Source organism: Patagioenas fasciata, chromosome 5, assembly GCF_037038585.1.
Source record: "Patagioenas fasciata isolate bPatFas1 chromosome 5, bPatFas1.hap1, whole genome shotgun sequence".
NCBI classification, from domain to species: Eukaryota; Metazoa; Chordata; class Aves; order Columbiformes; family Columbidae; genus Patagioenas; species Patagioenas fasciata.
The window spans coordinates 41961125-41978615 of NC_092524.1; the positions used below are offsets into that span (position 1 = coordinate 41961125).

A 17491-nucleotide genomic window follows, 5' to 3' on the forward strand; every position below is an offset into this window, starting at 1 on the left:
AACTTGGGATATGTTAATATCACTTACAGCTATTTAATCTTTCCCTAGATAATTTGATGCCCATAGGAAAAAAAAAGATTTGCATCTTCGTAGTGACAGTCTGAATGAGGGTCATGCCCAGATTGAAAAAAACTTCATTTTGGTGCTCACAAAAAAATTCTACCACAAATATGAGGTGTTTTAGCTCACGTTACAGAAAACATGGATTTAACTAATGCACTCTTGAGCTTAGAGAATGACTCAGCTCACCTTCAGGTGAACCTCTATGCTACATCTGTACTAGGAAGTTAATAAATTGCAGGAAATATTCTTAGACACTGCAACTCATCTTTACTTTTAGCAGTTCCTGACATACTTTTGGCCAGGGCTAGCACATTAAAAAAAAAAATTTGGTTCTAGTTCAGCAGTTAAGATGGGCCAGGACCCATTCTCAAGACACAGGTTGCATGACATCACCCTGCTTTGCAAACCCTCTTTCTCTAATGACTTCTTTCTCCAATGAAGTTCTAAGTGTGAGCTACTAAGCCAAGTTCTGAATTCAACTATCAATAATCCTTCTGTTTTCTGTGATACTATAATATTTCCTCATGTTTTATTGAAATGGTATTTTAGGAGATACAATGCAGTCCTTTAGTGGCAGTAATTGTAAGAATGTAAATTGCACTTATTTCTGTGATAGAGTTGTTTTTTAGACCTTAGTTTCAAGATCCATTGGCCAAGAGCTTTCATGAAGAATTCTCTGGAAAACTATTAATACCTTCCTCAACCAATTATAATGAGAAACCTAGTTACTTTGCTGTAGGGAGCCATGAACTCAGCGCCTCTTCATGCCCAGGGAGCTGGGATGGAAAAGCAAAGATAAATTCTCTGAATTGAGAGGAAGTTGCTCAGCTTCAAAGGTGCTCTGCCATAGGCTGTTGTTTCCTTGATCTAGACTTCCTCTACAGGAGAAAATAGGCACGTTGTAAACATGCTTATTTTTGCTCTCTGTGCTAGGAGCATCAGTTGGCTCTGTTCTGACTAAAGGAGCCTTCTGTTTGATACTAGAGGATGTTAGCCTAATTAAAAATCTGAGGTACTGTCTCTTTTTTTTGGGGGGGGAGGGAGGATGTGTGTGTGTAAATCAGTCATAGTAATGCTTCAGCATAGGACATGAGAACTCTGGGAACTCCAGAGTATATTCCTGGACCTACCTCTGGCTCAATGTAAAACTCTGCAGAAGAGTTACTTTCCTTCACAGCTGAGGATTAACAGGAGAATTGTGTTCCAGTAATCAGCTGCTCTGGCTCCACAGTGCTGGAGTGCCTCCCAGGTTTACATGATTGTACTTCAAACAGGGTGTGCAGACACAAGAAGTGTTCTTGGGTCACGTTTATTTTCAGCTGAGATTTGTCCTTGCATACTGAAACGCTCTGGAGCAGGTTGCTGCTGGCATAATTGGGTAAGTGGTCCATATACACCCCAAATGCATTGGTGCCCTTCTGAAATACCTTGTGCTGCTGATGTTCTGGGAATTATGAGATAAATATTGAATGGCCATGGAGCAGAACTGAGCTGTTTTGGTACATGAACCAGATTTTAAAAGTAATTACCAAACACTAAAACCACGAGAAGTTGATGTAATGTCTCAGTCAGCCTCATTGGTCAAATAAGATTAATTTCCTATATAGAACTCATTTAGGTTCAAGGTTCTGATGTTAACAAAAATGCTTCCTGTAAAGCATAAGCTCATTACTGAGAAAAATGAAGAGTAGAATTAAAATTATTTCAGAAACTGAAACTATGACTGCCATTATGACTCAGGCCAGTGGTGTCAAGTGGTTTATGGAAACTTTTAGGACAGTGGCGATCCTTTTTATTCTGTATTTGTACAATGTCTAATACAATACGCTTTTCCTGCCTGTGGGACTTTTATCATTGCAATTTATCTTCATTACTGGGGGAAAAAAAAAAAAAAAAGAAGAAAAAAGAAAGAAAGAAAATGACAGTCTTCCTTCAATGTTTGTAAAATATATGGCAAAGATTAGGAATACTTAAAAAAAAAAAATCTTTGTTTTTCGATTTTCAAGTATGGAAATAGTGTTAATTGGAATAATTTCCATTCATGCAAGGAATATCTATATATGAGGTACCTAAGAAAAAATTATATGGCTTTATTACCGAAGGGCATATTCAACAAAATATCTCTCTTCATTTTCTGTACCACTTGCTTGGGGCTGGAAAAATCGCTGTAATATCAGCTGCATCTTCACTGTGATGTGACTGCTATTATAGTAAGCAATATTAACCTGAAGAACTTGATGACTGACTTGAGAAGAAACTAGTGATAATTTAAATAAGATTTTAATATTTTCTTGACTGTGAAGGACTGCACTGATTATAAAATGTCCATGCGAAAGCAATATACGAACTAAACTGGGCTCAATTCTGCCAGATCTTCCTCATTTAGCAGAACAGAACTAAAGGAGACAACTTAATTTCTTTCTCAGTTTAAGGTTTGGCAAAGTATTCACGTAGGATGAAGCTACTTCTGTGGTCTTATTTTTATTGAAAATATTAATACACATGATAAAAATGAATACATTAATACTGTTTCTTAAGTGTTTTCATTTTGCTTGTTAACATGTTATAGTTTCAATTATTGCCATATGTAATTAAAAAATTTTGCTTCTTAAGGCGATATTCCGTATGAAAACACAGGTAAACCTCACTTGCTTTGTAGGGATATTTGAAATCAGAATCTCTTAAAATCTCTTGGGCCAAATTTACTTTGCAATAAGTGGGCATAACTGCCTTGATATCAGTGATGTCAGCTGTGGTAACTAAACCTAGCAGAAAAAAGACGTAAGAAGAGAAATTCTAATGAATGACAGAGAGGCAATACCGTGACCCCCTCCTCTTACACGCCTGCAGTTGTTTTCTCCTCTAGTGCTTTTGTAATTCCCTACTTACGTGTTTTTGAGGTGTGCCTTACTGACACAGCTGGAGCCTGTTACCCCCAGGTACTACTCTGAGCCCATGTGCACGAGCTCTGCCAAGCCCACGCTGGTCCACACGGGGCCAGATCGCATCTCTCGGCATTAAGTAAAGCACCCTGGAAGCTGCTTTAACCTACATGAGGAGCGTAGCAAAGAAATCACACTGGTAGGCGTTTTGGCTTGGTTTATATTGCAGCCTGATCTATTTTGTCAGCCCCACAGGAGAATGACATTCTAGCAAGAGCCAGGAGAGCAGCTCTGGCTTGGTCCCAGAGGTGGCAGCCACCAGGGTGGCTGGCTGAGCCGAGACACAAGCCCAGCCCGCCCCAGGCTGGGAACCAGGGCCCAGCAGTGCAGCTCCCTGCACCAGCAGCTGCTGGGAAAGAAGAACACGGGAACTCACATAGGATTACCACTGTTTTTCAAACTAGGCTTAGCTTTAAAAAAAGCTTGGCAACGACTGCCAGTTTAAGATAGCATGGAATAAAAGGAACGTGATGACCCCAGGTATCCTCCCTGCTCTCCAGCAGTCTGAGGCTTAGATAGAAGCAGAGTCTAACTTTTAAATGGAAATCATAAGGAAAGTTCTCCTGGCTTTTCCAGAGGTGCCACAGCTTCCATAACTCTTTTTTAGGGCATTATATCTTATTTTAGTATATAACAATACATGGCAGATTATCTCGTAATTTAATGTATTCATCTGTATTTATTAATCAAACAACATCAGCCTCATTGTTTATCACATGAGCTTTGGTAAGTGGCCTAAAATGAACTATCTTTGACTTCTTTGCTTCATGAACCAAGTAATTATCACTATGTGGACAAAAAAAAAAAAAAAAAAAAAAAGCAACATTTTAACCTTCTTTATATTAAACGTGCCAGGGCAGCCCAGCCAGGGACAGAAACACCATTGGTGACCCTGTGCCACGCACACTCACCCTGGTACGCTATGGTGCACCTCTGCTGCCAAAGATGATGGGCCCAGCCATGAAGCTAAACAACCCCTTAGTTCTGAAAAGCATTTTTCCAATATAATGTCTAGTTTAAATTGAGACCAAAATGAATGGCTCATATGATGAAGCAGTGTGTCCTTAATTTACTATATTACTAATACCGTGAATAAGAATGGAAACGCAGAGCCCCATCAGTCTTGAAAGCTTACAGTCTTGATAATTTACTTTTTTTGAAGCTGTTTACTTCCTATTGCACACAAATCAACCTAATTATCTACCAAGTCATTTTTCAAATGTTAATTAATTTTAAAAATTTGGAGTCATTTGGCAACAAATCATTCCTTGCTGTACCTGGATACCCTTAATTGATTTTGGGTGGAGAATGAATACAGTTAAACACAAGACAATCTCATTTCAAACAAAAATCAATTGTATTTTTATCATGTTAGCATTCAGGCTGAATAGCAATTTAAAGTCTTTGAAACATTTTCCTACACTTTCCTACACTTACTTAAAGAAAACGTTATCAATTTACATTAAAATTAAATACTGTGTTTTTAATTTTTTTTTTAGCTATTGAAAAGTCTGGAGTGGAATTTTCTGAAAGATGCAGAGATTACCTGTAGTTTCCATAAAGACACAAGTCTGGCAGTAAAATCTTTGTTAATTTTTGGTTGCATTTTCCTAGACTCTTATTTTAGCACTGTATGTGGACAGCAATGACATGTCAGGCAAACAACTTAGACCAATACTTTGAAATGTTAAAATTTAAATAGCCAAAAGCAATTATGAGAAGTATATAATCCATAAAACTGTCTTTACAATTAGTAGAGATCATGGAACTCTACTCAAACTGTAATCAATGTATTCCACTACTAACATTGTTTTGAAAATGTCTCCTTTATTGCTGAGAACATTTGAGCACTTTGTAATGGCCAAATTCTACTTTTCATATTCAGTGTCAATACAACATACTGCCATATTAGCTCTCCTACTATTACCATACACACTCTGAAAGAAATTATTAAAAATATTAAGAATTGTTCCTTCTTAAATGACAGTATGGAAAACTCCTTCAGCTTACTTTTCTAAAAACGGATTTTGTGCTAGATCAGCTTTACAAAAACACAAACCCACAAAAATATGTTTAAGGTTTGTTCCAGTTGGTGTTAGAGCTATTCTCAGAACCAGAGAGTATATGGTGGAACTTTTTTGACATTTTCTTTGTGTAGACTCTGAAGTGATGAATATCTAAACTGTGTGCTTACCAGTGATCCTACATTACCAATTTCTGTGAGCTGCACAGTATTTTGCATTTTAACACTGCCTCCAACTGCTCAAGGTAGGAAAACCAATTATGCAAATTTCTTGCAAGGCAAAAAGTAACATGGTTTCCTGAGTCAGTGAAAAAAGGGCCCTGGAGGTAGATCTATATCATAGTTTCAATATGAAGTGGCTCATTCGTTTTCACTATTTTGCATTTTGGTGCGGCAGTAGGGTGAATTATTGGGAAACTATTTCACCTCTTCAGGTGTTTGTGCTATCTGTGCAAAATACCCTCAGGTGGGTACAACAAGAATGAGAAGTTGAGTAAAAATCACTTCAAGAATAGCAAAAAAAGACGTTATTTTTATAATAGTAATTTTTGTGTAGTAGCTGAGCACTGGAATAAGCCTTTGAAAACTGTGGTTTTTAGCAAAATGCTTGATTAGTGCTTTTAATAATACAAGTAAAAAAAAAAAAACATCTGAAGTGGTGGATTAAATTCCACTCAATATGAAAGAGAGGAAATGTTTATTATAATCAGGCTTTAAACTGATGCAAAATCGTCTGATCCATTATCTGTCATAAGAGCTACCAACAAAGGACACTATGTATACTGCATTTTATCTTTGAAAACTAACGGCCTGAAACTGCCAAGATCTGAATTACTTCTGTAATACCACTCAGATGAATAAGGACTATTCATGAAATTGTCACGAGTAAATCATGTCAAACTGATGTAATTTTCTTCCACAACATAGACACAAGCCTTGTAGGTGGGGGAAGCAGTAGCTGATGTGTGTCCTAAAGCTTTAAACAAATCTCACTTAAGGAACAGAAACATGTTTTTGATGAAGGCTGTATGGAGTAGGTGTAAACTTGTTAGAAAACTAAAACTGTAAGCAGAGCAATTATTAGTGCTTCAATGTTAGCAGTATTAAAACAACAAACCAAAACCAAAACAACGAAATATAAAACCCCCAAACAAACCCCCAAAAAACCTCAGTCAACCAGGTGGCATCTGTCATGGCTACAGGTCTCTTTATTCTTTTAATTAAGGACCCAAATGATGAAGTGGAACGTATTTATTATATTTGCAGAGGACACAAACCAAGCTCCTGGGCAACCATTTTGTGTGCCAGGATGCCAAAGGCACTGACGAGCTGAAGGAGCACCGCAAACGAGATTCAGCAGGGCAAGCACAACACTATAAGGAATAACCCCGAACCGATCTGTATTTTCCCCTTGGCCCGGTTTTGGCACACGCCGGGCAGGGAGCTGTTTGTCCGCGCTGCTGCTGCGCAGCGCCCCCGCTCGGCGCTGCACCCGGGAAGGCCTCGCTCTGTCTCACGGAGACTGGGAGCAGCAGCAGCTCTCAGCGAAAAATCCTCCACCTCCAGCAAACTCTCCTTGTACCCGGCACCTGCTGGGCCGTTCCAGGCCCGCCGCCGGGCCTCCAGGGTTGGGCAGGGACCACGACACCGGCCGAGGGGGAGTGGCCCGGCGCAGCGCAGGGGGCGGGCCGCGGCGCGGCGAGACGGCGCCATCTCAGCGCGCCTGGGGCGGGGGCAGCGGCGGGCATGGGGACTCCTGCTTGGCGCTGTTTGCTGCGCGCCGCCCGGCTCTCTGCCGGCGGGACGGCTCTAGTGGCGCCGCGGCGCGTCCCGGGCTGCGGGCCTCCCGCCTGCAACGCGCTGTTTGCCGACTCCGCGGTGAGTGAAGTGTGAGCGCTTCGCCGTGCGCCGGGTCGGCGCCGGAGCGGGAGGGGTGCGGGAGGGGTGCGGGATGGCCGAGCCCGCCGACCGCGGAGGGTCGGCCTGTCTGTGTGCTGGGAGAGACTGCGAGGGGTGGGAGGTGCTGGGGTGCCCTGTCTCCTCGTTCGGCCGGGTCAGCGCCAGCTCTGCGCTGCGGGGATGCGGTCGCTGCAGGGCGGTAGCGGCGCGGGGCGGCCTGGGACAGCGGGTATGGGGCTACCGGGTAGCGGGCGGGACGCTGCCTGTCGAGATGCAGGCTCGTCTCTGGCCCTTCGTCCTGCGGAGAAGAGCCGTCGTGTGCCTTTTGCTCTGACATAACCGCACCGCGGGACTTGCTTCGGCGAACCGGCGCTGGTACGGGTGCCTCTGCCAGGGCTGAGGGGAGGGACGGGCCCTGGAAACCTGCCGGTGCTGCCGCGGCACCGGGCTGCACTTCCTACTGTGTGTTGCGCTGAAATAGCTGGAACCTGAAAAGATCACTGCGTCTGGCCTGTTTTTTAAAGCTTCTCACCTCCGTGGTATTTTGGTTTATTTTAACATAAGCCCTCATTTTCTTTTAAGGATTAAGATCGATCGTACTTAACTGTCTAAACAAAATGCGCACGGGGGTTACTTTGACGTAGGCCCCGTTCCTGCCAGCCTGCCTGCCGTGCAGCTTCCTTTGGGACCGCCTGCCTGCTAAATGTTGTTTTTTGGAACAGCAGTGAAAATTTCTCAGCGTGCAGGTGGGCTTTTCCCTGTCATCTTTCCTTGTGAAAGCTTCAGGTTGGTGCATATGTACTTGTTTTCTTTCTGTTCTAGTCCTCAAGCTCCAGGGATGAGGCTCTAAGGGACAAACGTGCCCAGATCCTGTCCCGCGGGCTGCCGAAACAGAAGCCCATAGAAGGAGTTAAGCAGGTGGTGGTCTTGGCTTCTGGAAAAGGGGGAGTTGGAAAATCAACAACAGCAGGTAAAATTTTTTTTAAATTGTTTACTTTATAGATTTTGTAATGCTTTGCAAGGAATGTTTGAGCAGTTGTGTCATTACTTTGTAATTGAGTCCCACTAACAACCCTTCACTTCTGTCAAGTTCTCTTGCCACTAATAAGAATCTACGTAGGTACAGAGGTCTTGGCTTTAAATGAGGTGCTCGTCTAGCAGACAGCTTTGAAGTAATATCTTTGTAATAGTTCGGTGCTGTCTTGGGATGGTCTGCTTTCTTAAGAAGCAGTGTAGTCTGAGGTGGAGCAATCTGTTCCTCCTCTAGCAGCATAGGGGTCCCTGCACAGTAGTCTTCTGTGCGATGTCCACGCAGTCGTGTGATCATTAGAGGACAGTAGTATTTAGAAGGTTTCAAAATCAGATCACTGTCCAGTTTTCTCAACTACTTGTATACTTTCGTAAGCAGAAGATGAAACAGCAATTGTAAACCACACAAATTGATCAGAGCCTTGTGAAACACCTTCAACTTTTCTCTTGGCCCCACCGTTAGGTTTTGAATTAATTTTTCTCTAACTGTGCAGTTCCTAGGTGGTAGAACAAGATAGTTGATGGGTTACCAGAACTGCATAAATTTGCTTGGTCTTAAACAAAGATGACACTGAAGGTGAATGTCTTTGCAAAGATCTCTGTAAAGTATTAGAAATTGGTTTAAAAATCTCTTTCTTAGCATCTAGATTATGAAAAGAGTCATCTTTTAGTTGAATGTTGTCTGTTGTTCACCTCCATTTGCCATGAATAACATATTGATGTAGTTCTTAATTTATTTTGTGGTTTGTATTTCGGCTATGCTTGAAAAGGACTGACTGTCCAATAAATACTAGAACAGACAAACATGATATCTGTAGTGAGAGTAACTATACTAAGAAACAGTTGAAAGTATTTTTTCTGTACATATGATACACATATATGCTATCCTATACATAGGATACACATTCCTGTGCAAAGTCAGGCGAAACAATCAACATTTGCGTTTCATAATGATATACCCTTTGGTTGATTGTTATAGTTCACGAGCTGGTTGTTTCAGGTTGCTGAAAATACCCAATATCTGTTTGTAAATTGAACGATTTACAAACTGAACAAAATTTGAGGAGGATAATCTGAATTTACTGTTCATGTTTGCCAACAAATGTGCTAATTTAAGTGCTGTTAACTGGTATTTGTATGTAATTTGTACATAAAGTATGACACATAAATAACAAAGAGCTAGGAGTTCAGACCCATGCATTGAAAAATAAGAAGTTAGGGTTCAACAAGCATTGAACAAGAGAACTGAAATGTAGATGAACCGTTCAGATGTTGCTGTACTGGGCAGCCTTTTGTTAATAAACATATTCATTTATAATATTGAGAAGAAAAAGGAATACAGGTTCTTGTTTATTAAAATGAGATAAATTTCATGGTTCTGATGAACGATTGAAGATCGGATAACTCACGAACAAAAGTATTGCATGGCATCATTGCTGAATTATGTATGTACAATTATGTTCTTCATAACGGAGGTTTGTGGGGAACGTGTTTGATGACAACTCTGTTGACTCATTTTGAGAGCAGGAGTTGAAAAGGAAGGAGGGTGGTAAGAACCGCTAATTCCTAAAGCACCACAGGAAACTTGTCTGCATCTCTCTGAAGGACTGTCAAGGCTCTTCATGTTCCTTCCTGTGTTTCAATTGCTCTAGATCTCCATTTCAGGAGAAGTGGATACACATTCTGGTCAAGTTTGTCAGGACTGTTCCTTTACCTATCTTTTAATTTCTGTTGAATAACTCTTTCTGTTTGTTGTATATACATTTCCTATTGTATTATCTGTTGCTTCTAGCATTTTGTGGTCTTGTGAAATCAATATAGTCAATGATTAGATGAAGAAATTGTGTTGTAGAAAAGCATTTTTGAATGCATGTTTAAATATTACGATTATTTTTTGTTATTGTTCACAGAATCACAGAATGTTAGGGATTGAAAGGGACCTCAAAAGATCATCTAGTCCAGTCCCCCTGCTGGAGCAGGAACGCCTATATGAGGTTACACAGGAATGTGTCCAGGCAGGTTTTGAATGTCTCCAGAGTAGGAGACTCCACAACCTCCCTGGGCAGCCTGTTGCAGTGTTCTGTCACCCTCACTGTGAAGAAGTTTCGTCTCAAATTTAAGTGGAACCTCCTGTGTCCCAGTTTGTACCCATTACCCCTTGTCCTATCATTGGTTGTCACCGAGAAGAGCCTGGCTCCATCCTTGTGACACTCACTCTTTATATATCTGTAAACATTAATGAGGTCACCCCTAAGTCTCCTCCAAACTAAAGAGACCCAGCTCCCTCAGCCTTTCCTCTTAAGGGAGATGCTCCACTCTCTTAATCATCTTCATTGCCCTGTGCTGGACTCTCTTCAGCAGTTCCCTGTCCTTCTTGAACTGAGGGGCCCAGAACTGGACACAATATTTCAGATGTGGTCTCACCAGGGCAGAGTAGAGGGGAAGGAGAACCTTTCGTGAACTAGTAACCACCACCCTTCTAATACACCCGAGGATGCCATTGACCTTCCTGGCCACAAGGGCACAGTGCTGTTTTTGTTTGCCCAGTGTAAGTGTTGGTTTGTTTGTTTCCTATCTTTCCTGTCAGGATTCTGTAGTTTACCAGTGTTCTGCTGTGTTTACTCCATCTGGCTGAAGGTTTGTTTTTGTGTGTGTGTGTGTGGCTGGAGATGAGAGTACTGTAGAAAATTGATCCTGGCATGAGAGGAGTTCAAAGTGTGATCTTGAAAGAAGTTTCTAATTTATTGAAACTCTTACTGTTTTCAGCTGTGGAAGTGGAATAAAACTAATGGCTGCTGTTCTTGCTCATATTTTGTTAATCTTGCAGTTTGAGGAAGATAAAATTACTGATAAAACCAATGACCTTGGCCTTCAGACATTTCTAGCAAAGGCTAACGGGCTGAGATTTTTCATTATTGTTCAGGAGAGCTGATAAAGCAAGCACATGGTCAAATGAATCTCAGTTCTATTAACTGTGTTTTAATTTTTTTTTTCTTGCATGCTTTTATTCTGCATGTAGGATGTACTATTATTGAAAGTCCCCCTTTCAAGGTAGGGGCCAAAATCCATCTATTCACCTGACCAACCCAGACATGGCTTTGGGCTTTGGCAAAGGTGATAATAGTATTTGTTTGTGGTTCTTTTCCAGGATCAACATGACTTTTTTTTTTATTCTGGGCCTTTTCTACATTTTAAAATATTCTGATAAATAGTCATAAACTGGTTATTCACTTGTATTGAGATATGAGTATTGAAAGTTATCTTTTGGAGCGAGTTCATCTTGGTTATCTACAGGTCTTTTATTGATGATGTGGATTGCCACGTCACAGACATAGATACACTCAGCTGGCTCTGTACATTTCTAATTTTGGGCCAAGATTTTTTTGTATTGTTAGCTAAATGTTCTGAGAATTCAACTGTGTCTCTTCCTAGGGCCAGTTTGGATTTGGAAGTTAAAAAGTCCAAACTAATGAGCCTTTCCAGACTTGTACTGGTTTTGAGAAGACTGACTCTGATCTCCTTGTGCATCATGCTTGATGTCAGTCAGCTGGTTTAGCATGGGTGGGGATACTGTGGTAATGTGTCTTGGAACCTGCTATGAAGTTTTAAAAAAATAATTAAAAGAAAAGTTGTATCGAACTTCTCGTATGTATATGCCTTGCTCTCCTGCACTCCTCATTACGGGAACTTACTAGTTAGGGCCAACATTAGTGTTTAGGGTCAGGTTAGGTCCTAAGTTGCATCTTGATACCCTCTTGGAACTGATGGTAGTAAAAAGAACAGAATGCAAGAATCAGCTGGATTCAACAGAGAACATGAGGTGTCCGGCTAGGTATTCAGCTAAAAACCTCAGTTATTTCCACTGTAACCATCTTCCTCTTTTCCTTTCAATAGCTGGATATCCTTTATTGAAGAAGCATTGGGGATCGTACTTTCATTTTTACACGGGATAATTGTATAGGAAGAAGATAGATGTATAAAGTGGTTTTGAGGCTGTGAGTGGTAACTTGCTGCTTCCTTTGTGCCTCTTCAGACATGAGCTGCAGTTGATTTTATATTTTTTTTTTTCTTTTTTATCACTAGTTTGCTTGGTTTATCTCCTTATCTGTGATTTGTAGATTGGTCTCCAAGTTTCAGAGGATGAATTTTCCTTTGATTGATTCAGGGAACAGTTAATCAAGCATCTGTTTAAAGAGCAAACTGAAGAATAAAATCCATATGCTTTCTCAGCTTAGGAGTAAACAGAGGCTGTGTGCTTCTTAGGGAAAGCTGTACAATTTTCCTTGTTAACCTCGTCACCATGTTGTTTAAAGGAACTTACCTTTATCAATACTAAATTCTTTATGCTGGGAATCTGGCTCCCCAGCTTGTTCTCACTACCTACGTGCTCTTCCATGAGAACAAGACTGATCCCAGCTTGTCTGTCTCAAGAGGTTCTGTGAACTGACCTAGAGCAATGTGTAAAGAAAGCAAAAGCTATTACCCTGTTACCCAAGAAGAGTGTGTGTTTATTTGTTTTTTAAAAATGTATTTTAAAACACATTACTCCTTGGATTACAACAATTACTGTTTGGTTATACTGAAGCTTCTAGGAGGCCTTCCAACGTAATTGAAGCTGGCAAGCCATTAGAAGATACCATTTCTTGCATGTGCTACCTGTAAACAAACTCACAGTCTGTAATTGCTTCATCCTCTTTTTCTGTTCCTTTAATTACAGTTGCTTTCAGGGTAGATAAGTCTTTGTTTACTGACATAAAAATCAATTGCGAAGCGTGCGTTGCACCTTCTGCCAGAAAATATCCACATTTAATATATCACAAGAAATCAAAAAGAGGCGTATGATCATCTTTCTGGTCACTGTACTTTAATAGTTTAGATCAATACTTTAATCTCTAAAGTTTTTAGAACATTCACTAGAGACTGTGGTGAAGGTTACCTGTGGTACGCTTATTTTAGTTTTATAGTACAGTATCCACTAGTCCAAGTCAAGTAGGTACTTCAGTGGTTTCTGAATGTTATACTTTGGCAAAATACTTAGACTGTGTTTTTATTTTGTGTGTCCTCTAGAAACTTAGAGTCTGCAGATGAGCTTGAGTTTGTTATCCTGTTAACAAACACGGATGGAAATGTGGGTGCTGCTGCACCTAAACTAGCAATATTGTAGAGGTGCAGGAAGCAAAGAACCAAGATGATGAATGCAATTATTAAGTGTGATGTATTTATATTATATTTTCTCTTGTTAGAAATGAAAACATTCTAAATATTTAGGAATTAAGTTTTCTTGCACTTAATATTTTTTTCTTCCTCTTTCTTGCAGTAAATGTAGCCCTCGCCCTAGCAGCAAATGATTCGGTAGGTGAATATCTAATTATCAGCCTTAATGTGAAGCAAGTGTGTGAGTCATAAATAAAATGGTTACTGCTGGGGGCAGTCGCATACATTAAATCTAAGCATTTACTCTGATGGTTAATTTCTTTATTTGTTTTCCATGGACTTCTGAGTTTATATTAATTTGTTTATATTTTATCAGTACCATGAATGACTTAGTAGCTCTCATCCTTCATATGGGTTTGGCTGTCTCCTTTTCCCTTGTGCGTCTCTTGAGTTCAACTGCAATTCTGCAAGGATGTGTAGACATAGTAGAGGATGTTTGTATGGGTTGGAGGCAAGTAATAAATAATTAAATTCTATCACTTCAGAGTACTGACTTGGAAAAAAATATGAGTAAGTGCTGGATGGTGTCCAAAACGTGGGTGTTTTTTTTTTTTTTTTTTTTTTTTTAATAGATGTAAAGATTTACTTTTTCTGGAGAAATTAATGTGCAAAAATGATTTTATATATAAACAGCTGAGGAAAAAAAGGAACTACATATCTTACCTAAAGCTTGGAAATATGTTTCTAGAGCGATAAAATATCATTGCCCAGTTTGGTATTGCTCAAACTATTACATAGACTAGAGATACACAGTGAGGACGATTAAAGTTTAAAAACAACAGGTCTTCCTTATGTCCATCTGCTGCTGTAAACTGGAAATAGTTCTGTTGTGCACATTTGTTGCGACAGAGGCAAACTCTGCAGCAAGCTTCACTTCCTGTGTAGGGGTGTATAAAGCAGGTTTTGTACTCATAAAGCTTTACTCAAAAATGAAGTATCATTAAGTACTTTGATCTGGTAAATGTAGCATCTTTTTCTTGTAAAAGATGAGTGAAGGACAACAACAGGTAGGAGTGAGATCTACATGCAGTCTGCATGAGTCCTGTAGGAATTTTGTGAAAAATTAAAAAAATTTCCATAAGCTCAGTCATACTTGATAAGGAGTATTTAAAGCTGTTATATGAAATAGGTACTGTTTGTAATGGCATCTGATCTTGATATTTCACAGTTTTTAATTCTGCTTTTTAAATAGGATGCTGGAATAATTTGATTTCAGAGAAAAACCTGTCATCTTGAAAAGCAAAACTGCTCTAATGGTTCCTTCTAATTAACTTTAAAACATGGCATTTGCTGTAATACTTCTACAAAAAGAATGTGATCCTGCAATGTAATCTGTGTTACGGCATGGTCATTGAGTAGCTCCATGGAAACCGTGTCAACTAGTTGTACGTAACTTTCTGTACCAGTGTTTTTAGGATTGTGCCTCGTACCCTTCAAATGTGCAGTTTTGTGCATTGTTTAAATTTATACTTAGATAAAGCATGTCTTAGTAATTCTGACATACACAAATTGTGGGATTTTACTCTTTTGTTAGGAGTTAAACAGCTGACTTTAAACATAACGTGTTACATCACTTTGGTAGTCCATTAAAACACTTGTAAAGCACACAAATAAGAGAGACCCTAGCTCAGAATGATTGAAAAGGTTATTGGTGAACTTATTTGGAAAATCAGGGACTGAGAAATATTTTTTGATGAAATTGAGCCAAGAAAGTTAAGTAAACACAGAATGCACTAGTCAGGTGCACCTCAGGAATATGAGGTGGTGTAAAATTGGAGGTCAGTGTCTGGTGGATGTTAATCAATGAAGAGCAGCTGGAATTGATGAAATAGCTGTGACTTGCTTGAACTGATGGTCATAATTTAACAAGCTGCTGCTATGGTGAAGCTGTGCATTGATGTAGTTACAGGTTAGAAAATATGAAATGAAGGTGGATTTGATAAACTCTACTCTAGCTTCTTTGTTTGTATGTTAATTTTTTTAAGGTAACGATGGCATACATTGTGTTTATGTTTAAACTTTGGGCTTGAATTTGCTTGTATGTGCATTTGTATACTCCCATTGATTTCAGTTTGCCAGTTTTGTGAGTCAGGGTTATGAAATTAGTATCTCTGGGACCTTGATCCAGGCTGGGACTGTCCAGTGCTCTGAATTGTGTAGGGATCATTGCAGTGTTCTGTTTTGTTATGGTGGAGGTTCTTTTCCATAGTCCATTGGTGTCTTCTGCTGAAGCGAATTTCTTTGACCTCAGATATGGACCACTTTTTACTTTTAATAAATACTGATTGTGTATCACCTTCCCATGGTTTCCCTTCCCGTCATTGCTGTTGTTAAGTTCACCTCCTTCTGAGGAAGCAGTAATGATTCTGTCAGTAACTCAGAGCTTCAGCAGCCTCCTGCAACTCCTTATGTCTCTTATAAGCAAAATACAGATTTATAGAAACTGATACTTCGTCTTGATGTACTGTCTAAAGGAGAAAATAAAGACTTGTGAAGTAAAACGGGTCACTATGACAATGAAGGTCGGTGGTTCCTTCATTAGATGCAGTCTGTTTCTGTTACAAGTTCAATGTTTATAACTAGATTTTCAAAGCAGGTAGTATACTGGAGCTAAATGACTTTTAAAATAATGTTGTCTTCTGATCCTTCAAGTGTTCTTTTTCTGAGATTATACAAGTCACAGACTATTGAGAACAACTGTTTTCTGGTGAGGGAGATGTGTGGAAGATGCTTTCAGAGGAGATAGGATTAGATTACTTTCAGTAACAGCTGTGACATATTATTGTTGTTTGATAGTGTCGTAAACTGGAAGAAGATTAACAGTCAAAACATAAAGGAATTTTTGGTCCTCTTGATAAAAGAAAGCTTCCTCCCATTGTCTCTTAAAAGTCTACTTTCTAGAGTTAAGAAACCTAAACCAAAAGCCCACTGTTTCTATAGATTTTTTTTTTTTTAATAGAAGATTTTTCAGTTATTGTAGTGATAGTCTGAAAGTATTAAAGCATCAACAGAGTCTTGGACGCTGCCTTGGGTACGCAGTGTTGTTGGCAGAGCTGGGATTAGAATTCAGGAGTTCAAGTCTTGCATCCTAGTGCTCATTCTGTTTGGCATATTTTTACCTCATGGTTACAGACTAAATAATTCAAGATAGGATTTCGTTTAGGTGCCTAGATACCACATCCAAGACAAAGTAGGTTTTTTGTGAGTTTGTGGTATGTTTTGTTTTTTTTTTAACGCAAAGCCAGGGAAACAAATGTGGCAGCCTCTTATCCCTTTCTGGAATATTAGGCTTTTAGCACCCCAGGTTACCTGCTGTAGATAGATTAGTTAAGAATTGCATAAGCTCTTGTGCCTGTACCAAGACCTGTAAATCTATACAATGTTCTTTTTGTGTTAAGAAATAACTTAGTTTTACCCTTGTGTCCTATTCTAATTGCTTGCCTAGTTTGACAGCTGATTCTTTTCATTCTTTCGATGTACCAGCAGTTAGTTGTGCTCCCCTAGGAGCACTTGGGAAGAATTTTTGGGTTTTGTGCCAGGACGATTCATATTCAGACTAGAATGACTATTTATGAAAGCTGCCTGGCCAGAGACGATTTTTTATAGTAGAAACAAGTTGAATTAATAGATGGCAGCAATAACAGGGTAGAGATTGCTTGTTTATGAACAGAGTATTTTCGTGAGCAAACACCAGCTGTGCATGACTAAGGATGGCACAAATCCAATTGGGAGGCTGTGTGCTTATGCTGTCACTGTCAGGCAAGCTCCCCGGGCAGATTTAAGTCTTACGAGCAGTGGCTGAGGGAACTGGGCCGGTTTAGCCTGGAGAGAAGGAGGCTGAAGGGAGACCTTATTGCTCTCTACAGCTACTGAAAGGAGGTTGCAGAGAGGTGGGTATCTGTCTCTTTTCACAAGTAACAAGCGATAGGACAAGAGGAAATGGCCTCAAGTTGAGCCAGGGGAAGTTTAGATTGGATATTAGGAAAAACTTCTCTGAAAGGGTTGTCAATCATTGGAGCAGGCTGCCCAGGGAAGTGGTTGAGTCACCATCCCTGGAGGTGTTTAAAACACACATAGACGAGGTTCTTAGGGACATGGTTTAGTGATGGAGTTGACAGTGCTAGGTTAACAGTTGGACTTGATGATCTTAAAGGTCTTCTCCAACCAAAACAATTCTGTGATTTCCTTTGACTCCCCTTTCCTTTCCAAAAGACTTACATGTTTCACTATAGGGTGAAATAGCTTTTGTGTTGTGGAGGACAGAGAGGAGCAAGAAGTAAACCCATATGGAACAAATAAGCATCAGCAAGTGGCTTCTGCC

General features: G+C 39.9%; 1 protein-coding gene across 4 annotated transcripts in view; it reads left to right on the top strand.

Annotated features, from left to right (window-relative positions):
• The first annotated feature begins 6744 nt into the window (after window positions 1–6744).
• NUBPL (NUBP iron-sulfur cluster assembly factor, mitochondrial) overlaps window positions 6745–17491 on the top strand; it is an 84439-nt gene continuing 73692 nt past the window's right edge. For 2 of the 4 annotated variants that reach the window (XM_065840187.2, XM_071809388.1), the window contains exons 1-2: window positions 7280–7302; window positions 7750–7897. Coding sequence is in view for 1 of the 4 variants with exons in the window: in XM_065840184.2 (XP_065696256.1) it covers window positions 6775–6906; window positions 7750–7897; window positions 13274–13308 (315 nt within the window). In the remaining 3 variants the exon portion in view is untranslated. Of the gene's footprint in view, window positions 6907–7279; window positions 7303–7749; window positions 7898–13273; window positions 13309–17491 lie in introns of those variants that run through there. The other 2 variants (XM_065840184.2, XM_065840185.2) reach the window with 2 other exon arrangements.